Source organism: Hyperolius riggenbachi, chromosome 7, assembly GCF_040937935.1.
Source record: "Hyperolius riggenbachi isolate aHypRig1 chromosome 7, aHypRig1.pri, whole genome shotgun sequence".
Taxonomy (NCBI): domain Eukaryota; kingdom Metazoa; phylum Chordata; class Amphibia; order Anura; family Hyperoliidae; genus Hyperolius; species Hyperolius riggenbachi.
The window spans coordinates 255,500,853-255,527,688 of record NC_090652.1 but is presented as its reverse complement, the minus strand read 5'-3'; the positions used below and the strand labels follow the sequence as shown (position 1 = coordinate 255,527,688).

The following is a 26,836-nucleotide window of genomic DNA, read 5'->3' as shown; positions in this document are numbered from 1 at the left end:
GCTGCAACTGATTCAGTCTTGGCATTGTCTCCACTAGTTTTTGCACTCAGATTACTGATTCTATAGCAAGTTAGAGGTGCTGGTTGAGTTCCTTATAATTGTGGCTCCCCTTAAGTTCACTTTTTAGAGTAAAGCTCTTGGAAATGGTCAGTTGGTCATGTGTATAGAAAAGAAGGGGAGAGGTTTCAACATAGAGAGTGAGATGCATCGGGTGCAATTTTTAGCCATGCTGTTTTCTATTCATAGGCAAAAAATGAGGTGGCCCAAACTGCAACAATTGAAGTGTTTCCTTTAGCTCAGGTCAGTCTCCTACAGACAGGAACGGATTTGTACTTTTTACCGCCCAAGGCCAACTATCACTAGCTGTCCCCCCTGAACAAAATCAGCCACAGCCCCCCATCCCCACCTCCCCGAAACAGATACAGTTTATACCGCAATTTACCGTATACACACTGTTTTCTGATACAAGAAATAAGAAGTTGTGCCGCAAGATTAAGTAATTAAGTAGTTATATACTTCCTGATAGCACGATTACATATTCACATGAAGGAATTTAGAAGTCACATGCCTCCAGATAAGAGTCAAGTAGTTGCATTTATTTATTTATTATTTATGTTTTGTATTTATGAAGCGCCAACATATTACGCAGCGCTGCATGCTTCCAGATAAAGAAAATTCAGTAGCTAGGTGCCAAAAATAAAAAAAATTAAGAAGTGACATTTCCTTAGATAAAAAGAATTAATTAGTCTCATGCCTCCAGATAAAAATATTAAGTAGCCACAAGTATCCAGATAAAATAATTCAACAGTCACGTGCATCCAGATAAAAGTACAGAAGTAGTTAGGTGCCCCAAGATAAATTAAATAATGAAACAGCAAGTTACCTTGAGATAAAATAATTAAGCAACCATGTTTCTTTAGATATTAGTATTAGGTAACCAGATGCCCCCCTCCACTAGTTTCTAGGCTAAATTTCACCCAGGGCGAGGGTGTAAAAATCGCCCCAACCCCCCCCCCCCCCCCCCCCACCGTAGAGCCAGGTATAGGTGCCCACAGTATAGGTTAGCTACGTAGGTGCCACCAGTATGTGTTAATTAGCTAGGTGCCCCCAGTATAGGTTAGATAGGTAGGTGTCTGCTGCATAGGTTAGGTAGGTAAGTGACTGCAGTATAGGTTAGATAGGTAGGTGACTGCAGTATAGGTTAGGTAGGTAAGTGACTGCTGTATAGGTTAGATAGGTAGGTGCCAGTATAGGTTAGATAGGTAGGTGACTGCAGTATAGGTTAGGTAGGTAAGTGACTGCTGTACGGGTTAGATAGGTAGGGGACTGCAGTACAGCTTAGATAGGTAGGTGCCAGTGTAGGTTAGATAGGTGACTGCAGTATAGGTTAGGTAGGTAAGTGATTGCAGTATAGCTTAGATAAGTAGGTGCCTGCTGTATAGGTTAGGTAGGTAAGTGACTGCAGTATAGGTTAGGTAGGTAAGTGACTGCTGTATAGGTTAGGTAGGTAAGTGATTGCAGTATAGCTTATTAGGAAGGAGACTGCAGTATAGATAGGTAGGTGCCAGTAAAGGTTAGATAGGTAGGTGCCTGCAGTATAGATTAGGTAGGTAGGTGCTGCAGTATAGGTTAGGTAGGTAGGTAGGTGCTTCAGTATAGGTTAGGTAGGTATAGTTAGGTATAGGTTAGGTAGGTAGGTAGGTGCTGCAGTATAGGTTAGGTAGGTAGGTAGGTGCTGCAGTATAGATTAGGTAGGTAGGTAGGTGCTGCAGTATAGAGTAGGTAGGTAGGTGCTGTAGTATAGATTAGGTAGGTAGGTAGGTGCTGCAGTATAGATTAGGTAGGTAGGTAGGTGCTGCAGTATAGGTTAGGTAGGTATAGTTAGGTACAGGTTAGGTAGGTAGGTAGGTGCTGCAGTATAGGTTAGGTAGGTAGGTAGGTGCTGCAGTATAGATTAGGTAGGTAGGTAGGAGCTGCAGTATAGGTTAGGTAGATAGGTAGGTGCTGTAGTATAGATTAGGTAGGTAGGTAGGTGCTGCAGTATAGATTAGGTAGGTAGGTGCTGCAGTATAGATTAGGCAGGTAGGTGCTGCAGTATAGGGTAGGTAGGTAGGTAGGTGCTGCAGAATAGATTAGGTAGGTAGGTAGGTGCTGCAGTATAGGTTAGGTAGGTAGGTGCTGCAGTATAGATTAGTTAGGTAGGTAGGTGCTGCAGTATAGATTAGGTAGGTAGGTGCCTGTAGTATAGGTTAGGTAGGTAGGTGCTGCAGTATAGGTTAGGTAGGTAGGTAGGTACGTGCTGCAGTATAGATTAGGTAGGTGCTGCAGTATAGATTAGGTAGGTAGGTGCTGAAGTATAGCTTAGATAGGTAGGTGCTGCAGTATAGCTTAGATAGGTAGGTGCTGCAGTATAGGGTAGGTAGGTAGGTGCTGCAGTATAGGTTGGGTAGGTAGGTGCTGCAGTATAGGTTAGGTAAGTAGGTGCTGCAGTATAGATTGGGTAGGTAGGTAGGTGCTGCAGTATAGATTAGGTAGGTAGGTAGGTGCTGCAGTATAGATTAGGTAGGTAGGTAGATGCTGCAGTATAGGTTAGGTAGGTAGGTGCTGCATTATAGGTTAGGTAGGTAGGTGCTGCAGTATAGATTAGGTAGGTAGGAAGGTGCTGCAGTATAGATTAGGTAGGTAGGTAGGTGCTGCAGTATAGATTAGGTAGGTAGGTAGGTAGGTGCTGCAGTGGTGGTGGGAGCGGGCATAATAGTAATAACTCACCGCTGTTACTGAGACAGATGCCGGGAAAGGAAGTACATTGAAGCAGCGTGGGATCGGCTGAACGAAGGTAAGTTATTATTATTATACCCGCTCCCACTACCTCTGCGCCCAGCTCCTGCCACAACAATCCAGCGCCCCGGGCGATTGCACGTATCGCACGCCCATAGAAACGGGGCTGCCTCAATATAGTATAGATACCCAAATATCCCCCTACCGCCCTAATACACTACAAGTACAAGTAGCCAGGCTCCCCCCCCCCCCCCCCATTCCCAAGTCAAGGCCAAACACTGGGTACTGATGGGGTGGGTGGGGCAAATAGGTGCTGGCTAGGTGGAAGGACGGAGTGGGGGGCCAAACAATGGATGCTGGAGTGAGGGAAGGACAAATTATGGGTGTTGGTGGGGCAGGAGGGACAAACGGTGGGTGCTGGTGGGAGGTAAGGACAAACAGTGGGTGCTGGTGGGAGGGATAAACAATGAGTTCTGGGAAAGAGGGAAACATTTTGGGTGCTGGTGGGTTGAGAGGGACCAAACAGTGGGTGCTGGTGGTGTGGGAGTTATGGTAAAAATATAAACGGGTTTACAATGGCCACCAGGAGCTATAAGGAACAGGACATTCTGGTAGAAATATCTTCCCAATGGTTTCACCAGAACTAAGAAGAAATCAGAATATGGCTTATTGTGCTAGTAACTCTTCCCAAATTAAATATTAGTTTAATGCGGAGGTCACCTTTAAAACTAGATGTGGGTAGCTGTATATATTGTACAAACAATAACTGCCTATCAGCAGCAAGCCAAGCGAACAAGTCATTTGTAACAATCCTGATGTCTGACAGAGACAAAATTACCTCCACCCCGGGAGCATCTAATTGATGTGATGTTAATATATTTCCGATCTATAAAATAATATATTCCCGAACCATAAAACAGCTTCATAGGACTGAAAATCTTTATTTATAGCCACCATGTAGGCAGGATTAACATAAATAGATAATGTTACGCGACTTTTGTTAGGATATGGTGTACATGGATGCTTAAAGGATATCCAAATTAAAGGAGAACTGTAGTGAGAGGTATATAGAGGCTGCCATATTGGATTCCTTTTAAGCAATACCAGTTGCTTAGCTATCCTGCTGATCCTCTGCCTCTAATACGTTTTGCCCTAGACCCTGAACAAGCATGCAGTAGATCAGGCATTTCTGACATTTTTGTCAGATCTGACAAGATTAGCTGCATGCTTGTTTCTGGTGTGATTCTGCAGGCAGATTGTGGATACATACATACATACATCCAGTATGGTATCCACGCCAGAATTGTTTCCTCCTTTCCCCCACAAGCAGTGGCATAACTAAGGAGCTGTGGGCCTGATGCAAGTTTTACATTGGGATCCCCAAAGCACTCTATGCACAAAAATTGATACGGCGCACCAAAACCTGCAAATGGCAACTACAGTGTCAGAGGTGCAAGAAGGGGATGGGGAACAGTTTGTTAATGATTACCACTAGTAAAAGCATCTATCTGGCTCAGAGGTCACCGACTAATCCCAGACTTATTGGTGGGAAATGAAGCCTTGCAGGATAAATGGAGAAAGTGGTCCTGGTTCAGGTACCATACTAGATTTATGTATATACTGTTTTTGGGCACATTTGTTTAACTCAGATATCCTTTGAAAGGTAACTCCACTTCAGTACTGTATATGCAACATCATCACTACACGTCATTTTGTAACTGAATGTCATTCAAGTGTATTTATGCTCAGCATGCATCCCCCAGGATGGGTAGAACAGGAGCAGGTAGGTTAATAGGCTTGCTGGCAGTACCATAATACAGTACTGATTTTTATAGCCATATAATGGCATACATGGAAATTAGAGCAACGTTAAATTCAAACGTCTGGTGAAGCCGCTTCACCTGACCTACCTCTCACACTAACTTTCCATCTACCCACTCCTATCACTAACCTACCCCCTACCCTAAGCCTAACTACCCATCCCATTACCTCCTATCGGCTATAAGTCTGGCACCCAAATTATATGCTGGCCGCTGCTGTAGATTCAATGAACATTGCTCTGTATGGCGGCTGCCAAATTACCAGGTGTCGGGTGGTGTCCGAATTTCTTCTTCAATATAATGGGCCTAAAATGACTGACAATACACTACAGACCCATTTTGCAGGCTGGTGATTTGCTGGGTGGCAACTTTCAACCCCAGTTATACCCAGGGCTGTGGAGTCGGTACACAAATCATCGGACTCCAACTTAGGCTCCTCAGTTTATGAAACCACCGACTCCAACTCTGACTCCAGGTACCCAAAATTGTTTAGACTCTACTCTGGCTCCTTGGTCGCATACTTACCAGAGCTGTGAATTTGGTACAAAAATCATCCGACTCCTCAGTTTATGAAACCACTGGCTCTGACTCTACAGCCCTGGTTATACCTGTACACATACCATAAATCTATTTCTTTTCCAAGGAGTCTTTTCTTACCAAATTACTCTAATTTAGAAGAATGGGCATAATGTTAATCAAATGGGAGTACACATTTATCTGTGTCGCTTATAGGTATCAGTTAGCATCTCCATTAGTTCTCAGCATTTTCTGAAGCAAAGGAAGAATCTGACGGTTTTGGGTAACATTAGTTCTACCATTGAATTCTAGTTCTACTATCAAATGGCTTCAGCTGCAGAATTCAACATAGACCAGTGTCAGCAGCTCCCTGCAGGCATAGTCATGTGACCCCAGCCTAGGGAAAATGCAAGAAATGCTTCTTAGCATCAAAACAAAATGTTCTCTAGGAATGCTATATGTTTTCTGAAACGGATAGTGAAGAACATTCATTTTAGACGCATTATATGTGGCGACAGTAAATGTCATATATGGTACTTTTGTGCCTGGCTTCCTCCTCTTACCGGAAAAATAAATTGTCACATTACAGGTCTGTGATATGATGCTCATAGTAGAAATGTGTCCCCGGCATATATCATCTAGAAATAACAGAGTAAGTTGGCTGCTGTAATTATGAGGCTGATTGTTACAATGAAGTGTTTCTGCAGGGTAAGGCCCTTCCCCTCCGGTCACTTGCCTTTATCGCCTTGCCCCTGATCATGGGATGCAGAGGGAGGACCTGTCTGAACGGTTGTCACATCTGTTTCTTTGGATGATCAGCAGGGCAGAGTCACACTTGTACACTTCTGATGTAATGACATTCTCATTACACACCGAATTGAATGTCAGGAATTTATTGACCCTGTCATTTCATTTCTTTACTTTTTTTTTTCCTGCCAAGATCTCAAGAATAAATATTGCTTTCACAATGGTGAACCACAGTACTTAGCAGTGATGATTTTCTGTATAATATGTATAGTCCAGGCCTGGATTTGCATCACAGGAGCCTATAGGCACGGATGTCTAGACTACACTCTCCATAAACCCACAACCCCCCAGTGAACTGCACTGCATGTGTGCTGGCTGGCCCAGCTGTCACTTCTCCTATACTTCACCTGCCTATCATGGGTGGCTACATATGACAATTTTTTGATTTATTTATTTTTTTACACACACACACACACACACACACACACACACACACACACACACACACACACACACACACACACACACACACACACACACACACACACACACACACACACACACACACACACACACACACTTGTTCATTTACAGAGATATTTCTCCCACACAGCATGGGTATGTGTAAAAATACACCCCAAAACACATTATACTACTTCTCCTGAGTACGGCGACACTACATGTGTGACGCTTTTTTGCAGCCTAACTGCGCTAAGGGGCCCAACGTCCAATGAGCACCTTTAGGATTTTACAGGTCATTTTGAGGCATTTGGTTTCCAGACCCTTGGTTTAGGGCCCCTAAAATGCCAGGGCAGTATAGGAACCCCACAAGTGACCCCATTTTAGAAAGACAACACCCCAAGGTATTCCGTTAGGAGTATGGTGAGTTCATAGAAGATTTTATTTTTTGTCACAAGTTAGCGGAAATTGATTTTTTTTTTTTTTCACAAAGTGTCATTTTCCACTAACTTGTGACAAAAAAAATAAAATCTTCTATGAACTCATCATTAACCTAACAGAATACCTTGGGGTGTCTTCTTTCTAAAGTGGGGTTCCTATACTGCCCTGGCATTTTAGGGGCCCAAAACCGTGAGGAGTATTCTGGAAACCAAATGCCTCAAAATGACTGTTCAGCGGTATAAGCATCTGCAAATTTTGATGACAGGTGGTCTATAAGGGGGCGAATTTTTTGGAACTGGTCATAATCAGGGTGGCCTCTTAGATGATAGGTTCTATTGGCACTGAAGTGCAGGAAGCGCAGGGTGTTCTCAAATCGTGACCTGGACATGGCAGCAGAGAGCATGGGCAAGCTGCCGTGACAACAAATACAGAAGGAGTAACAGGTGTAGTCACACACAGGAGGTGTATGATAAATAGTGCTTGGTGTAACAGTGATACTTAATAGCTCACCAGAGGAGCTGGTGAATACTATCAGTATAGCGACTCTCACCAGAGGAGCTGGAGGATGTTATCAGTACCGTAGCCCTCACCAGAGGAGCTGGTGAACACTATTAGTACAGAAACCTATCACCAGAGGAGCTGGTGAATGATAACAATACAGTAGTTCTCACCAGGGGAGCTGGTGGGCACTAACAATAAAGAACCTCACCAGTGACAAGGGCTCACTGGTGAGTAGAGTAGTCAGACAGATCGGTTTGGCAACAGACAGAAGGATACAGTACAGAATCGGCAGGCAAGACAGGATAAAGGTATTTCAGGCAGTGTTAGCAACAGGATCAGATGGCTATAGTACAGAGACGCTAAACGAAAGGGAAGTCAGAAGAGAGCCAGAGTCATACACAAGTATCAAGCAATATATCAAATAACAATAATAAATCTTAGTCTGTGTGAAATCCCCGGTTTCCTCCCAGATCAAAGCACACTGGATCTATCTAAGGGCCTGAATGCTAACACGTAGCATTCGCAACAGCAGACAAAGAAAAACTGAATCCTCCGGGCTTAAGAGCCCGAGGACACCTCGCAGCACGCCCCCTGCGTTCAGCCAATCAGCGGCGATGGACGCATGGCGTGACGTCAGCCGACCCGAAGGTCAGCTGAGCCGCCTCCTCGCCACATAAAGTCCGTGACGGTGCGCGCGTGCACGCGTCACAACAACCCTATGGGCAGCAGACAAACCCGTCCTCGGCATACTAGACGCCGGAGGCACGTGTGACACAGTGGGCAACGGAATGGAGGCAGCTGAGGAGGATGCCAGACTACCCACAGCTGCTTCCTCCATGTTCCCTACAGACACACTGGGCAACGGAATGGATGCAGCTGCGGAGGACGCCAGACTACCCGCATCTGCTTCCTCCATGTTCCTTACACATGTAATGTATTGGGTGCGTAGACCAATAAGACCGCAATACATTCTTTTTGACTAGACCCATGTTAAGGAGAAGGCCCCAAAAAATGTTACTTTCGGAAACTTGGAGTGGTTTCCACCGAAAAGGCTGGGTTTGGTAGCTTCTTGTATTGGCAGTTGCGTATTGTGTGGCATAACGGTTGGTCTCAGCCACAATTAAGTCGTAGAGACCAGCAGTGATCAGTAAAAAAATTATGTCACTGTGGTGGGGCGGGTAAGGGTTTGGCTAGGTGATCAGAAGCCTGCTAGGGGCAGATTAGGGCCTGATCTGATGGATAGGAGTGCTAGGGGGTGACAGGTGGTGACAGGAGGTGATTGATGGGTGTCTCGGGGTGATTAGAGGGTAGAATAGATGCAATCAATGCACTGGGGAGGTTATCGGAAGGGGATTTGAGGGGGATCTGAGAGTTGGAAGAGTGATCAGGAGCCCACACAGGGCAAATCTAGGGCCTGATCTGATGGTGGTGACAGGAGGTGATTGATGGGTGTCTCAGGGTGTGATTAGAGGGGGGAATAGATCCGATCAATGTACTGAGGAGATGAGTAGGGGGGGGGGGTCTGAGGGCGATCTGAGGGTGTGGGCGGGTGATTGGGTGCCCACAAGGGGCAGATGAGGGTCTGCCCTGATGGGTAGCAGTGACAGGGGGTGATTGATGGGTGATAAGTGGGTGATTAGAGCAGAGAACAGATGTAAATAATGCCTTGGGGAGTTAATCAGGGGTGGTCTGAGGGCGTGGGTGGGTGTTTGACCGCAAGGGGCAAATTAGGGTCTGATCTGATGGGTAGCAGTGACAGGGGGTGGAGGGGTGATTGATAGGTGAACAGGGTGTGATTAGAGGGGAGAATAGATGCAAGCAATGCACTGACGAGGTGATCAGGGGGGGTCTGAGGGCGATCTGAGGGTGTGTGCGGGTGTTTGGGTACCCGCAAGGGGCAGATTAGGGTCTAATCTGATGGGTAGCAGTGACAGGGGGTGACGGGGTGATTGAAAGGTAAACAGGGTGTGATTAGAGGGGATAATAGATGCAAGCAATGCACTGGCGAGGTGATCGGGGGGGGGGGGGGGGGGTTCTGAGGGCGATCTGAGGGTGTGGGCGGGTAATTGGGTGCCCGCAAGGGGCAGATTAGGGTCTGATCTGATGGGTAGCACTGACAGGTGGTGATGGGTTATTGATGGGTAATCAGTGGGTGATTAGAGGGGAGAACAGATGTAAGCAATGCACTTGGGAGGTGATCTGAGGGCGGGTCTGCGGGCGATCTGAGGGTGTAGGAGGGTGATCAGGTGCCCGCAAGGGGCAGGTTAAGGTCTGATCTGATGGGTGGCAGTGACAGGGAGTGATTGATGGGTGATTGACCGGTGATCAGTGGGTGATTACAGGGGAGAATAGATGTATACAGTACGTGGGGGGGGAGGGGGGGAGGATCTGAGGGTGTGTGTGGGGGGGTGATCAGGAGCCCCCAGGGGGCAGTTTAGGACCTAATCTAAAATGTAGCATTGACAGATCGTGACAGGGGGTGATTGGGTGCAAACAGTGGTCTGAGGGGGTGATCGGGGGAGGGGGGCGTCTAAGGGGTGTGGTGGGCGATCAGGGGGGCAGGATCAGTGTGCTTGGGTGCTTACATACACAGCTGCCTCCTCCCCTGGTGGTCCCTCGATCACTGGGACCACCAAGGGAAGAGGCAACCTGTATTATACACTTTATATACATTACAAAGTGTATTATACACTTTGTACGGGCAGTGGGAAGAGGGTCATGGGTGGGAAGAGGGTCACGGGTGGGTGGAGCCTAATGCCGGCGGATGCGCGCGCATCCCTGAGTACGATCCCCGGCTGATTAGTCCCCCAGGTGCTGCCGCTGATTGGCGTTACTCGGTCCTGGGGAGTGACACTTTCCCCCGCCTATTGGTAGTGAGCGGTGGGCAAGTGGTTAAGGCTCTATCTTTTGGGCATGTCGGGTGGCCATCTGTTAATATATTATTAATATATGGCAACTGTATCATTGCAGTGCGGGAAGCTGCATTATAAGACTTTAACATTCAGCTCAGCAATGTGCCACTGTGAATGCCACTTTAATAAAAAACAACAGTGATCCCAGGATCTGGAAAAGAGAGATTGCTGTGAAATCTCTACCTCTAAAGAGGAGTATTATCCAATTCCTTCCTGTGTAGAAAGAGAGTGAAATACACCCAGATAGGGAAACAAACGGCAGTAAAAAGTACTAACACTAAAACTGAAATATTAAAACAGGATGCAAGCCAAAGCTTAAAGTTCAGAAACACACACCCGTAGAGAGTGAAGCTTCTGCATCCTAACAATGCTTCCTACAGCATCCTCTGGTCCCCTGTTGCCACATGCGGATCCTGCAGCTGATCGGGCCTAGCTTGCACAGTTTTCTTGCTGCGCAGGCACAGCTGTACTTGCACAGGCGCAATACGGTCGCAATTGTGATTAAAGAGCGATAAGATTACTGACAAGCCCCTTAAGGATAATCTTTGGAGGGTCCACGGGCGGCAACGGGGACCAGAGGATGGCATGGTAAGTCTCTAAGATGCAGAAGCTTCTCTCAGGTAAGCATGTGATTTTGGTCCCCATCTTAGGCTCCTGTACACTTTAACCTTTATAAAAAGCATGACTATACACATATTAAACAACATGATTTTATTTACAGGAAGTCATTGTTTGGACTGTTTCCTTATAATCCGAACATGATTGGGCTGGAATCGCTTGCTGACCCCACAGACACCTGGGAAATCATTGACACTATTGGAAAGGGTACATATGGAAAAGTCTACAAAGTCAGCAACAAGAAAGATGGCAGCCTGGCCGCTGTAAAGATTCTGGATCCAGTCAGTGTAAGTTTAGAATTGCCAATAAATGTTTTTCCATCACTTCTAAGCTCCCTGCATCATGGCATTACATTTTAATGAACCTAAAGATTGCTTTATGGCTGGCATACAAGAGGAGATCTGCAGGCAATCTTTCCAGCAATTGAACGTTCTGCTTTATTTGTTGAATGCAGGGCCGGCCCTAGCTTGAATGGGGCCCCGGGGCAAAAGTAATTTTGGGGGCGGGGGGACCCTAACACCCCCCTGCAGCCTCCAAGTCGACTCCCACAACCCAATCCACCACACTCCCAGTCACACAAAATGATTAGCTGTCCATCGTATGTCCCCAGTAGCATTGTTGGGGACCCCATTATTCCCCTTACATTTCCCTTACAAATGCACAGTGTGCACACAGTGGGTTGTTACCTGATCCAGGCAGGACACCCGAGGCAGCACTGGGTTCTACACGCCAGACGTCTCCTCACGGCACCTCTCTTCCTCATTCCCTGCAGCCATGTATGGGGTCACCATAGCTGGAGGGGAAGGGACAAACACATGGCGGGCCCCTACAGGCTCCGGGGCCCTGTGGCAATTGCCCCCTTTGCCTCTATGCAAGCGCTGGCCCTGGTTGAATGGCAAATAATCAAATTGTAAAGCCAGTGAAAAAAGGCACCTGGAAAAAAAAAGTGCACAGGGGATTGCCGCTATTAGAACGTCTCTACAATTAGGCATATTCCACTGCTGGATTGCGATAGTAAAATATTGGTAACGTTTAAAAAACCTAACCCTACTCTTACACAGAACCCTCCTTCTACCGATGCCTAACCCTAAGCCCCCCTCCTTTCATGGTGGTGCTTACTCTAAGATACCCCCGGCAGTGCCTAACCCTACCCCCTCTTATGCCATAACCCCCGCCACAGAGCAGTATGCGGCAGAGAAGGTACATTTCGGGTCCTGGAGGCGTCTGCTATGCAATGCCACAATTTGCATTTCCACAAGCCCCCAGCGCTTGATAGCAGATAGAATTTTACCCTTTCTGTCGTTAATCGGGCGCCTCTGGGTGCGAAAATTTACCTCCTTTGCTGCATATCGGTGCCATTATAAAAGCTGCAATTTGCGGCAAACAAGGTAAATTTCGGCGCCTAATAGCGGGTGCTCCCAAATTTCCTTTCTTTGCCACAAATTGCAGCTATTATTATAGGCGCTAATGGCTGCACCATTTTTTTCCGCACCTGCACCCTTTTTCTCCAAATCAAAGCCAGTGTACATAGGGCTGCTTCTGGCCAGTTTTGTGCCCATGGCAAGGCATATTTTGTTCCCCTGCCTTCCTCCCCCATTCTTCCTGCCTTTTTTGATTGGCCACCTATAACCATAATATTGGAAGTTGATTCAATCAGATACCAGGTTCTCAAGCAGGTTCTGCTAAGTTATCTAATTTAAGGGACACCTGAATTGAGAGGTATATGGAGGCTTACATCTGTATTTTCTTTTAAATAATGCACATTGACTGGCTGTGCTGCTGATCCTCTACCTCCAATACTTTTAGCCATACACCCTGAACCAACATGCAGATCATCTGCCCTGACTGGAGTTTGACTCGATTAGCTGCATGCATTAGTATAATCCAGATACTCCTGCAGCCAAAGAGATCAGCAAAACTGCCAGGCAACTGGTATTGTTTAACCCCTTTGGCGTTATGATTCTTTCCAGATTTTAGGGTCTAAAAGTGGTGCAATTTTTTTTGCACCCTTTCAGACCCTAAAACCTGGGAAAAATCATGCTGCCAGGGAGATCTGAAGGAGTTTTTAATTCACTTACCTCCCTAGACTCCAGCGCTGCAGTTAGGCCTCCATCCTCCGGGTGGCACTGCAACTCTAAAGTGAAATTGCCAGCTGTCGTCATGAGACAGCTGGCGATCTCACCAGCAGGAAGCAGAGCCCCGGAGGAGAGGAGGAAGAATGCCCGCCGATATCGGGATCCCCGGGAGGTATGTAGAAACGCTCCCGCTGCGCGCATTGCTCTGCATACAGCCTCCGGCGGCTAGCCCGAGCAGAAGTCGGGATTACCGCTCTTAGCTGCGGATTTCTGCCCCGACCCTAGCTCAGGATAACCGCCAAGGAGGTTAAAAGGAAATAAATATGTCAGCCTCCATATCCTTCTCACTTCAGGTGTCCTTTAAGTGGGCAGTGAAGTGTGGATGTATAGGGCTGTATTCACAGTGCACCAGTTGTGTTGAAAAATAATTCCGCATTTTAACTCATGTAAACTCATTACCCCTACAATCCTATAGGCATGTTCACATCTCTGCGTTGTAACTGATCGCTTTAGGGCCTATTTTCACTCGTGTGCTGCTCAGGGGGTGTTACTAGGATCCTAAGAGATGTGTGGCTATGCACCAGAATGTGGGTGGGGCCAAATTTACATGAAATTAACAGCGATCTAATTGATTCTAAGTGATCAGAGCTCCAGCGCCTGATTATAGGGGAGAAGCCTGGAAGAGAAGATGTCTGCAGAATCTGGAGACTTAGTGGTTGGAGGTGAGTACTGCCGCCCCGCTGCCTGGGGGACATCTGGGGCACCTCAGAATAGATCCGGGGGCATGTGCCACTGATCTTTGGGGCTAGTAACGCCCCTGGTGCTGCTTCTATTTCTCAGTCGCATGAAGCACCCGTGTTGTTGCGAAGCCGCAGCTGCATTGCTATAGCCGTGCCTTGCACTGGTATAGGGATCCGGACGCATAACGAGAAAAACTGTAACGAGAGGGATTTGGAGGCTGCCATATTTATTTCCTTTTAAACAATACCAGTTGCCTGGCATACTGCTGATCCTCTGCCTCTAATACTTTAAGCCACAGACCCTGAACAAGCATGGAGCAGATCCGATGTTTCTGACATTATTGTCAGATCTGACAAGATCAGCTTCATGCTTGTTTCTGGTGTGTGATTCAGCCACTACCGCAGCCAAATAGATCAGCAGTGCTGCCAGGCAACTGGTATTGTTTAAAAGGAAATAAATATGGCAGCCTCCATATTCTTCTCACTTCAGTTGTCATTTAAGTCTCAAAAAGAAAGAATGGGAAAGGAAACCATCTTGAAACATGGCCATGGGGACATGGGGGCAGTCCTGTTGTATGAGACATGTATATATTTTTGTATAACAGAGAATTTATCCCATGTTTTTAAGTAGATTTTAAATTTACTAATTGTACCAATGTATAACACCAATCATTGAAAGGTATAAAGATTTGGTCTTGTTTTTCAGCTTTAAATATACAAGCTGTGGGGAAACAGCAATATGTCACCCATATGGCATAATGATGCATTGGGTTTTTTTTCGGTCAGAGTTTGATTTCTTACTTTAAATAATGGAAGTAGAGCGCAGTAAGAGAAATATATTTAAGAAGTCATTTCCATATTTGCTCCCGAATTGAGATGTCAACAAATTAATTTCAAATTATATTCTGGCTACGCATCATTAAACTTGGCTAATGCCAGGATGGGTTCAAGTTATGAGAAAAATAATCTGTTTCATTTCACATTTTTTTAATTAAATGGCTTTTTGAAGATACGCCTCCTGCTTTTTAAAACAAATCGTTGTTGTGGTCAGGGTCTATGCGGGTTTATGTCTTCTATAATATGCAATCACGATAAAAAGACAATGAACAATAATTAAAGCTCCATGTAAACAGTTCTGACATGTCTGCAATATTACAATACAGCAGAGAGGCCAGATATGGTTCTTTAGCACTATTTTACCATTCTGCTTAGCAAGGCAGTTCTAATAGGCCCATGCAGCAGCATCATACTTCTCTGGAGCAGGGGCCATCTTATTAGCTTTTCATTGGTGCTATGCTAGTAATAAACACCTTTATATGTGCATTTCATAGTAGCTGTTTCCTACTCACCACCCTACAGGTCCAGCAACGTCCCCTTGACGACTAGTGTGCGGCAATTCCTTTTCTTGCTCCTGATCATTCTAAAAATTGTTGGGAAAAATGTGTGGGGCTACGGGCCTTTAGTCTGATTACACCTCTTGGACACTGCAGCTGTCCTTGGTAGGTTTTGGGCCTCAATGTCAATACAGTGGGTAGGGCTTCATGTAAAACTCACACTGGGGCCCAGAGCTCCTTTGTTACACCACTGGGCCTAACTACCAGTCATAGGCAGAGCTGGATCACCCACAAGGAAAACCTAGGCAGTTGCCTAGGGCGTGTAGAGAGTCTAGGGGCCTGGGGGATGCTAGCCCCACGAGAGCTTACTATTAAGAGCCAGGTGACCATCAGCAGTGGGCAAAAATTGCTGTCTTGCCTAGGGTTCCAGTTAAATGTGAACAAAACTAGTGTGTGTGTGAAAGGGGGGGGGGGGGTGTATAATACAAAGGACACATCTGACTATACTTAGGAGGGAGGAATATCGAATACAGGGCACATTTGGCCATGCTGGGGAGGGTAGCTATCTAATACTGGGGGCATCTATACGGGGGAGGAGCTAGGTAATACTGGGGGCACATTTGGCCATGCTGGGGAGGGCAGCTACATAATACTGGGGGCATCTATACAGGCGGAGGGTGGGCTAGGTATTACTGGGGGCACATTTGCTTAGCTAAACTGAGCAGGGGGTCTTCGCTTCCTAATATTGGTGGCATGTTTGCTTCCTATACTGGGGTGAGCACAGACCTATATTGCACAGTTCAGGGGGTAAGCATACTTTGAAATCTCAGCCTCTAGTTCTGGAGAATTTTGACCCAGCCCTGTTGTAACATGCTGCATGCAGGCTTTTAATTAACGTCTACTGTATGTACTGTCCCCATTGCAGTTCACACTTATTATAACTAGGGATGGTCAATGAGATACAAATAATTGCAAAGAGTCGATGCAGCATTATGCAATTTTTGTATGCAAATTTATGCCAATCAGAACAGTCAGATTTTGAATCTACTGTAATCAATAGCGGCGTAGGGAAAAAGTCATTTATAGTGTATTTTACTTTCCGGGAAATGTATGTGCAAGGGTTTACATGTATTTTGAGTTTACCGATATTTAGTGGTATGAGAGGCACGGTGGCATAGCAGATACCACTTTACCCTTGCAGTTCTGGGTTCCCTGTTACAAATTGAGCTGATGCTGTGGTCACATGACCCCGAAGATGAGGACCCTTGGAGAAGAGAGTATGGAAGATATTTAGAATGGGTTGGGGTCCAGGTTGTATAGTAAAAAAAAAACAAATTGGACTTCAAAGCAAGCATTAGTTTCTTCACCAGAGTACCAGAGTAAAGCTGTATTGATGTAGGAACACCTAGATACCTACTTATGCATCTCATTTTGATGTCAGCAGCCATTGTTCAGATATATTTTAATGAGTACTCTGCCCAGCATGCAGTTTTGACAATGACTAACCAATTATCTTCTGCTTCCTGTAGTAAAAACCCTGCCCCTTCCTCCTGTTTTCAGTGGCTCCTCAGGCTTTCATTGAACACTTCTTTTACTTTTTTTTTACTAAATCTTGGAGTCCTTCTTTATGTCATCTATCCAAATGTTCTAACTGTTTAATATGTTTTTCTTTTAGGATGTTGATGAGGAGATTGAGGCAGAATATAACATATTGCAGTCACTTCCCAACCATCCCAATGTTGTCAGGTTTTATGGGATGTATTATAAAGCTGATCAGTATGTTGGAGGACAACTGTGGCTTGTTCTAGAGGTAAGTGAATACAATACAACCATTGAGCTACTTACGCTAGCATGTGGAGAGCAATACTCCAGAGACCATCCATAAAGTATATCTTTCCTTATGTTTCTGGTCCTTATGGTTATACTAAAATGTGCCAGTAACAAATAAATATATACTATACAAATAAATACATCTTTACAGTATGTAAAGCTTGGCCATGTGTTGTAACATTACATAGCTAGCCTAGATGCTTGCCGGTGGTAAACCACAGCCGCAGCGCTTGTCGTTTAAAGAGACTGAGAGACGAACAACATAATAGATTTATACATACCTGCGGTTTCCTCCAGCCCCATCCGCATGGATCGCTCCCATGCCGCCATCCTCAGCCTTCTCAATCGCCCTTACCGGGTCCTGTCACTTCAGCCAGTTAGGGCCAGGCGCAGTGCGCTCCCTCCGTACTGTGCAGGCGCATGCGTAAAACAGGCGCCGGCAAGACAGAGGGAGTTCCTGCGCATGCGGAAAACTGGTCGCGTCCAGTGGAAGTTACGGGACCTGGTGATAGAGGCAGCTGAGTACGGCGGCGTGGGAGCGATCCATGCGGATGGGGCTGGCGGAAGCCCCAGGTATGTATAAATCTATAATGTTATTCGTCTCTGAGTCCCTTTAAGCACTCCCATTCAAATTAATGGGCAGCGCTGGTACCGTCATTTCCCGCTGTTTATCTTCCTTTGCTTTGCTTCCAGAGTCGTTCACTGCCACGCCTTCGTGTCCCCCCGCGGGGATGAAAAACGCAGATCACCACTGAAATCTGTCAAATGCTTTTCTTCACACTTGTAGGAACGCATGTGACTGAGATGCTGCGGGACGCCCATGTGGATCAGGCCTAAGGCCTTGCACACATGTATGAGAACTGCTAGTGCGCATGTGCCAAAAGCTCAGCAGGACAGCCAGGCAAACTGGCATTGTTTATAAGGGAATGATTGAAGATGGCAGCCTCCATATTCCTTTCCCTTCAGGTTCCTCTATTTTAATGGCTTGAGATTACAGATGATCAATGAATTGCAATTTATTTTTTGTAAATACTGCTCTAGTTTTTATGCCACTTGGCATTGGGACAGTCCAAAGTGGCAGCAACAGCATGTGACTGGTCCAGTTTCATGTGGCATACAACGTGCAACAAAATTTATATCACGTCATTAGAAATAGAATCTCATTGATCCTGTCCACTTTAGATTCGCAGATTTAACAAGCTGTAGTCATTTGTTTCATTTGCAATTCACTGATTTTAAATGTGGCAGATGTCAATAAGGAGTTAAATCTCTTGATCTCAGGTGATTAATCTCTTCCTGTAGCTTTGGACTTCAAAACTGCTGCTGAGGCTGTGGTGGCATTTGGAGCAGCAGAAATGTGTCTGGATGAGTAGAGATTAAATATCCCCGTGAGTAATAACAATGATCTGATATGCTTTATACTGGAGGGAAAGCATTGAACCTGTAGATAAAACTGGTGCTGTAAATTTGAATGGAGTTCTAAAACAGATTTATGCTGAAAACTTATGAAATATGCAGTTTATGGGAACTGAACGGGACAGATACGAACAGATGCTAATGGATCCTATGCAAAGCTATACCGATAAGCAGCGCACAAGTTTGTTCCCTTCACAATTGCAACGTGGGCTGACAGAATCAATTGCTAGACTACTCACTGCGTACATTTGGCACAATACCCGCTGTCCATTCCAGTACTCCGCCAATGTCCATTTGGGTACTCTGCCATTGTTTAGTCATGTCCCTGCACAGAGGAAATTCTGGTATACAGGTCTCAAAGACCCAGGAGAAGCAATGGGCTCCTAGTGGTATGCAACAGACCAATGGGAATCGCCCCACCTCAGGGAAGATTTTCATTGGTTCACTGAGTAGAAGACCAATTCAAATCGTCCCAGGTGTTTACAAAGGATTTCCATTGGATTTTTTTTAGCAAACCAATGGGGGCCTGAGGCTTCTGATGGGGCTCTGGGATTGGTATATCAGTGTTTCTAGTGTGCAGAGGCCTCGAGCTGCAGCAGAGGAACACAACCGTGATGTGACAAGTACCAAGCAGATAGCAATGCAAAAACGGAACAGACAGGATCGGATAAAAAACTGATATCATTGTAAGAAACTGATCAGTCTGAATGGAAAACGGATCCTTTTTTTCATCCATTACAGTGTGAACCCAGCCTTATTGTCAAATTGTTAAAACAGCCTGGAATATGGCCTATCAATACAGCCTTAAAGGGTGAATTAGCCCATTCAGAAGTGATGCATCATGGGAGTTCCTCTTGTCCACATAAAGCTAAATGATTGCAAATATTTTCTGTTTTAAAAAAGCCAATTTATACTTGGCATTATATATATTTTTGTTTTATTTCTGGGGTGTTTTGGTTTCTTAGCTTCCTTCAAAAGACCCTCAGGGGTCCTGGTTCACCATGGTGTACATTTGAAAGTGGCACATGCTAATTTGGGTGCGGCATAAAGTGAAACAAAAGGGACGGCCGCTATTAGTAGCTGCAGTTTGCAAAGTGAGTGCCTGTATTTGTTATGCTTCATTTAGCTGTTCCATTCGCGATGAGCTTTCTGAGTACTCTGTAACACCATCTCTGACCAGCAGGGGGAGAAAATATTGCGCATTGGTAAAACAATGTTATTTAGAATTCAAAACCAGATCAGGTAAAAAAAAAACAAAGTTGTGTTCAGGTTTGCTTAAAATTATTGAATTGAAACATGGGCGTAACAATCACCCCTGTGATTCCTGCCATGGCAGGGGGGCCCAGAGGCTTTGGGGGCCCCTCCTCTTCCCCCCTCTACCCAACTGCAAGTGCAGCAAATTAGCAAAAAAAAACCCTCCCTGTTCGCTTGCAAAAACCATATGCAGGAGCTTGTGTAATCTTTTTTCCTGCTTTCAGATGCTGCTACACAGCAGAACACTCTGCTGCCATTTGTCAGCTCCCGATCACGTGACCCATATGGGGTTCGGGGACCAAGAAGGCCCTATGCTATCATTTTGTAGGGGGACCCTATTAACTCTAGTTATGCCCCTAATCACAAAAGAATCAAGAAGTATTTAACCTCCCTGGCGGTATGATTATTTCCAAATTTATTGTCCAAAATCAGTGATTTTTTTTCTCTCAAGCTTTTATACCCTAAAAATCATACTGCTAGATAGATCTGCGGCAGCCCTGCACATTCCAGACCTCCAATGGATCCAGTTCGGGATTACCACTCTGAGCCGCATTTTTCCGGCCCGAGCCTGACTTGGGGTTACTGCTAAGGAGGTTAAAACACAAAAGGGGACACCGAGAGCCCAATATACTGTAGTAAGTACTGGCAATGAGTGAATAATGAAAAACAAAGGGTAATTATACTCACAAACCAGGGTCACTTCATAGGCAAACTCTGTACATACAGGTGGGAAGATTAGACCTGACCCCACTCAGGATTAAGAAGTCGCTCTCCATATATCAGAAAAAGGGGCCAATTCCCCTCCACCAAGGGTGGACTCAGACAATTTGTAACAGTACAGAGGCACCAAAAGAATAAATATAGCTAAAATAGTTCAAATAGAGGAGGTAGCGGTGGACTTACCTCCTCCAAGTAGACACAAGATAATGGCCTCAATTCACTAAGATTATGCTGGAGATAATAAGGCAAGAGTAAACTTGCCACTGCACAGTCAATCCTTAAAGAGACACTGAAGCGAAAAAAAAATATATGATATAGTGAATTGGTTGTGTACTATGAATAATTACTAGAAGATTAGCAGCAAAGAAAATATTCTCATACTTTTATTTTCAGGTATATAGTGTTTTTTCTAACATTGCATCATTCTATAATATGTGCACATTACACAACACTCAGCATTCAAAATGAGTCTTTCAGAGCAGTCTGTGAAGTAATGACCTCCCCTCTAGCAGAGGAAAAGTAAATAGTCCAGGAACAGTTGAGATAATAAAAGTCAGATAAACAGCCCTCTCCACCACTAACTTAGTCGGAGAGCTTAATGGCTTGTTTGCATAGAGATAACAACTGGAGTTTCTCAACTCTTCCTGTACTGGAAACAATTAGACTGATGTATCTGATCTTAATGTTTTATTTCTTAGCTGTGCTACATATACAAATCATAATATCATCATTTTTTTTTCGCTTCAGTGTCTCTTTAAGTTACCTCTTCTGTAGTTAAGTTACCTCCTCTGTAGTTAAAGGTGCGTACACACGCACTACCGCTCAGCGGATCGTTCAGAAACAGCCTTATCAGTCCGCCGACGGCTCGTACACACGCACTACTGTCAACTGAACGTCCGCCCAGCAGGAGGGTCTGAAATACCCGCCGTTGCTGGATGTAGTGCGTGTGTACACAACTTAAGTTACCTCATCTGTAGTTATTTTCACAGGCAGTTAATTACAGTTAATTAACAGCATGTCTGTAACTTTAGCATTCTGGAGTTATTTTAAGGATTGAAGAGCTAACTTAAGACAGAAGAGTTAACTTTAGGTTTGCCTGCGGTAAAATGTTTCCTGAATACTACATGCCTTATAACCATGGTGATAACTCTGGAAACGTTATTAAAGACAGGAGATAAGCATAGTGATTTGAGGCCATTGTCGATATTGTAAAGTAAAACTATTTTATTTCAAAATTCAGTGCAACGCGTTTCACAGGCGTGACCCTGCTTCATCAGGCAATTAGACTGAGTATATATAAAAATGTAGGTCGAAATCAAACCAAGTGCCTCTGTTTTATCCTTTGGCGCCTCTGTTCTGTTGCAAAAACAATTTACGGTAAATACCTTAAAGCGGAATATAACCCTGCATTTCAACTTTGCTCTAAAACATTATTTACAGCATATAATATGCACCCAGCATTTTTTGTTTACTAGACCAGCATTGGAAGGGTTACACACAGAGCTTTAAAGTTCCGTGGAGAAAAATGCTGCCCGCAACCAAAGTTTAGATGGATAGATACATTTAAGTAAACACAATGTAACAAGTGAGGAATGTGACTCACTCTCTCTCTCTGTGTCCGGGAGCTCCTGCACAGTCAAAGTGTGTGTCACATTCCACACTTGTTACATTGTGTTTACTTAAATGTATCTATCTAAACTTCAGCTGCAGCAGCATTTCTCTCCACGGAACTTTAAAGCTCTGTGTGTAACCCTTCCAATGCTGGTCTAGTAAACAAAAAATGCTGGTTGCATATTATATGCTGTAAATAATGTTTTAGAGCAAAGTTGAAATGCAGGGTTATATTCCGCTTTAACAAATGTTTAATTCAATTTTCCAACTTTTCCTTTTTACAGTATATAGCAATCAAAGTGGATAAAAAGTCTTGCAATTAATCATTCAATCTTAGCTTGTCATTTTGATTCTACATAAATGCAATTGCTTTATTGAGTCCAAACACTTCCTAAACAAACCTTATACAAGCAGTCCCTGGGTTTCAAACAAGATGAGGACTTTAGATTTTTTTTCTTAAAGAGGAACCGTAGTGAAAATAACATAGTGAATAAAATAGGGGTTTTTTGTTTGTTTTTACAATATTTATAAATCATTTAGTTAGTGTTTGCCCATTGCAAACATTTCCTCATCCTGATTTACTTTCACAGGTGGCCACAGCTTTAGTCCTGTCGGGTGCAGCTCTGTGGAATTTTGTTTCTGAAAATTCCAAAGCCAGTAAAAACAATGCCTGGTCGCTCAGAATGCTCTGGGAATTCCACATAGCTAAACAGCCCAGGCTAAGCACCACTGAGAGGACCTGGCTACATACCAATATACAGCAATATAATAGATATAGGAAGTGTTTCTGATGCTGAAACCAGGAAAATTACCATAAAATGGGTAATCCTGAATAATTTACTGCATCCTACTATATGTCACTACAGGGCCTCTTTAAGAGCCATTTGTTTGTAAGTTACAACATGTACATTCACCTATTGCTGTGCACCCTAATTATCTGCACCCACTTTTGTGCCTTCTCTGTGTTTTCTGTGCCACTTTTTCTGCTTTCAGTACCCTTTTTTGTGCCTTCTCTGTTTCCCAGTTCGCCAGTTGTGCCTCCTGTGTCCTATAAGGAACCTGCATGTTATTGATGGTGTTTCCGCCGAGACCCGGTTGGAATCCGCCACTTACGGGTCTCAGCGCTTGTTCCCCGCTGATCACGCTGCTGCTGGAACACAGGCCGCACAGTCTGATAGACGGAGGGTGCGTTCCCAGTACGCCCTCCGCAGATGTAAACAATAGTCAGCTGACTACGGTCAGCTAATAGTGCGGTGTCAGCTGACATTACAGCTGACACATAGGTAGGTGTACCGCTGTGTGATTGGATGTGTGGATTGTGGCCGGCCATTGATTGGATGAAAGTTGTATTTAAACCTGCAGAGTGCTCCCAGTCATTGCCCATGATAAGCATAGCTGTGGCTAGTTGCTGGGTGCGAACTCGCATTGTTGAATTACTGGATCTCGACCTTGGCTTGTATTTGACCATTCTTGTCTTCTGTTATTAACCCTTGCTTTGATTCCTGGATACTCTTGGCCGCTGCCTGGACTGACCTCTGCCTGTTAACTGGATAACTTTTGCCTTCTACCTGTACCGACCTCTGCTTGTTAAAGGATACCCGAAGTGACATGATGAGATAGACATGTGTATGTACAGTGCCTAGCACAAAAATAACTATGCTGTGTTCCTTTTTTTTCTTTCTCTGCTTGAAAGAGTTAAATATCAGGTATGTAAGTGGCTGACTCAGTCCTGACTCAGACAGGAAGTGACTACAGTGTGACCTTCACTGATAAGAAATTCAAACTATAAAACATTTTCCTAGCAGAAAATGGCTTCTGAGAGCAAGAAGGAGATAAAAAGGGGAATTTCTTATCAGTGAGGGTCACACTGTAGTCCCTTCTTGTCTGAGTCAGCCACTTACATACCTGATATTTAACTCTTTCAAGCAGAGAAAGAAAAATAGGAACACAGCATAGTTATTTGTGTGCTAGGCACTGTTCATACACATGTCTATCTCATCATGTCACATGTCATTTTGGGTATCCTTTAACTGGATACCCTTGCCTGCTGCCTGGACCAACCATTTCTTGTTTACTGGACACGCTAGTTATACCTGGACTGCATGCTGCTTGAATAACCTTGCATGTGGACCTTGCATGAACTCTCTCACATGTTGCCTGGATCACCCTCTGCTTGTTCCCGAATCATCTGTCATTACTGGCAATCAATGCTGAGGGCCTCATCCTCCTGAAACAAGGTACTAGTCTTGTGTGATACTTATGAACTATTGAACTGTGTTAATTGCCTCAGTGGGGTCCTGGTGGGTTATTGTCCTCTCTACTTCAGTCTGTATGCCTGGCACGTTAAGACCTGGGGGTAACCGTAGTTAGGAGACAAATAAAGTGTCGTGTTCACACGGGGGCTTGTCAATAGAGCTGTGGCAATAGATTGGGACATAGAGACTGATTGGGGCAGGGCCGTTTCTTGCCCCGTTCAGCCGGTTCTGCTGAACGGGGCGCCAATGAGAGACAGATTGGGGGGGGCGCCAGGCAGAAGCAGAAGGATGTGACTGCTAGGAGCCGGTGACGCGCGGATGCGGTGCAGCGAGAGGCAGGAGGAGCTGTGCGCACCAGCGCGATCACCGGCTTCAGTTCGCGTATGTCGCGTACCCCCCCCCATGTGCCTCCCGTTGCTGCCTGCCTCTCTTGCAGACCTTAGCGCTGGCGGCGACCCGACCGGAGAGTGTCAGAGCAGAGCGCACACCCGCAGACAATGCACATGCGGAAGTGATGTCATTGACCATGACCACTTCCTGCATGAAGTGATGCTGGTGGTAGTGTGCGCTCTGCTCTGCCGTTCTCCGGTCGGGTCGCCGCCAGCTCTGAGGTCTGTGTAAGCCCTGCATAGCACCCTGCACAGCCCCCAGCATCCCGCCCAGCAAAGCACCCTGCAGAGCCCCCAGCATCCAGCCCAGCAAAGCACCCTACAGAGCCCCCAGCATCCCGCCCAGCATAGCACCCTGCAGAGCCCCCAGCATCCCGCCCAGCATAGCACCCTGCAGAGCCCCCAGCATCCAGCCCAGCAAAGCACCCTGCAGAGACCCCAGCATCCCGCCCAGCATAGCACCCTGCAGAGCCCCCAGCATCCCGCCCAGCATAGCACCCTGCAGAGCACCCAGCACAGCAAGGCACCTTGCACAGCCCCCGGCATCCAGCCCAGCATAGAACCCTGCAGAGCCCCCAGCATCCAGCCCAGCAAAGCACCCTGCAGAGCCCCCAGCATCCCGCCCAGCATAGCATCCTGCAGAGCACCCAGCACAGCAAGGCACCTTGCACAGCCCCCGGCATCCAGCCCAGCATAGCACCCTGCAGAGCCCCCAGCATCCAGCCCAGCAAAGCACCCTCCAGAGCCCCCAGCATCCAGCCCAGCAAAGCACCCTGCAGAGCCCCCAGCATCCAGCCCAGCATAGCACCCTGCAGAGCCCCCAGCATCCAGCCCAGCAAAGCACCCTGCAGAGCCCCCAGCATCCCGCCCAGCAAAGCACCCTGCAGAGCCCCCAGCATCCAGCCCAGCAAAGCACCCTGCAGAGCCCCCAGCATCCAGCCCAGCATAGCACCCTGCAGAGCCCCCAGCATCCAGCCCAGCAAAGCACCCTGCAGAGCCCCCAGCATCCAGCCCAGCATAGCACCCTGCAGAGCCCCCAGCATCCAGCCCAGCAAAGCACCCTGCAGAGCCCCCAGCATCCAGCCCAGCATAGCACCCTGCAGAGCCCCCAGCATCCAGCCCAGCAAAGCACCCTGCAGAGCCCCCAGCATCCAGCCCAGCAAAGCACCCTGCAGAGCCCCCAGCATCCAGCCCAGCAAAGCACCCTGCAGAGCCCCCAGCATCCAGCCCAGCAAAGCACCCTGCAGAGCCCCCAGCATCCAGCCCAGCATAGCACCCTGCAGAGCCCCCAGCATCCAGCCCAGCAAAGCACCCTGCAGAGCCCCCAGCATCCAGCCCAGCATAGCACCCTGCACAGCCCCCAGCATCCAGCCCAGCAAAGCACCCTGCAGAGCCCCCAGCATCCAGCCCAGCAAAGCACCCTGCAGAGCCCCCAGCATCCAGCCCAGCAAAGCACCCTGCAGAGCCCCCAGCATCCAGCCCAGCAAAGCACCCTGCAGAGCCCCCAGCATCCAGCCCAGCATAGCACCCTGCAGAGCCCCCAGCATCCAGCCCAGCATAGCACCCTGCAGAGCCCTCAGCATCCAGCCCAGCAAAGCACCCTGCAGAGCCCCCAGCATCCAGCCCAGCATAGCACCCTGCAGAGCCCCCAGCATCCAGCCCAGCAAAGCACCCTGCAGAGCCCCCAGCATCCAGCCCAGCAAAGCACCCTGCAGAGCCCCCAGCATCCCGCCCAGCAAAGCACCCTGCAGAGCCCCCAGCATCCCACCCAGCATAGCACCCTGCAGAGCCCCCAGCATCCAGCCCAGCAAAGCACCCTGCAGAGCCCCCAGCATCCTGCCCAGCATAGCACCCTGCAGAGCCCCCAGCATCCCGCCCAGCATAGCACCCTGCAGAGCACCCAGCACAGCAAGGCACCTTGCACAGCCCCCGGCATCCAGCCCAGCATAGCACCCTGCAGAGCCCCCAGCATCCAGCCCAGCAAAGCACCCTGCAGAGCCCCCAGCATCCCGCCCAGCAAAGCACCCTGCAGAGCCCCCAGCATCCCGCCCAGCAAAGCACCCTGCAGAGCCCCCAGCATCCAGCCCAGCAAAGCACCCTGCAGAGCCCCCAGCATCCAGCCCAGCAAAGCACCCTGCAGAGCCCCCAGCATCCCGCCCAGCATAGCACCCTGCAGAGCACCCAGCACAGCAAGGCACCTTGCACAGCCCCCGGCATCCAGCCCAGCATAGCACCCTGCAGAGCCCTCAGCATCCAGCCTAGCAAAGCACCCTGCAGAGCCCCCAGCATCCCGCCCAGCATAGCACCCTGCAGAGCCCCCAGCATCCCGCCCAGCATAGCACCCTGCAGAGCCCCCAACATCCAGCCCAGCAAAGCACCCTGCAGAGCCCCCAGCATCCAGCCCAGCAAAGCACCCTGCA

At 46.9% G+C, this 26,836-nt stretch overlaps 1 protein-coding gene across 6 annotated transcripts in view; it reads left to right on the top strand.

The window, feature by feature from the left end:
• Positions 1 to 26,836, top strand: part of MYO3B (myosin IIIB) — a 394,939-nt gene that overhangs the window by 19,010 nt on the left and 349,093 nt on the right. For all 6 annotated transcript variants that reach the window (XM_068245545.1, XM_068245547.1, XM_068245546.1 and 3 more), the window contains 2 exons: positions 10,896 to 11,079; positions 16,617 to 16,751. In XM_068245545.1, coding sequence (XP_068101646.1) covers positions 10,896 to 11,079; positions 16,617 to 16,751 — 319 coding nt within the window. The remainder of the gene's footprint in view (positions 1 to 10,895; positions 11,080 to 16,616; positions 16,752 to 26,836) is intronic.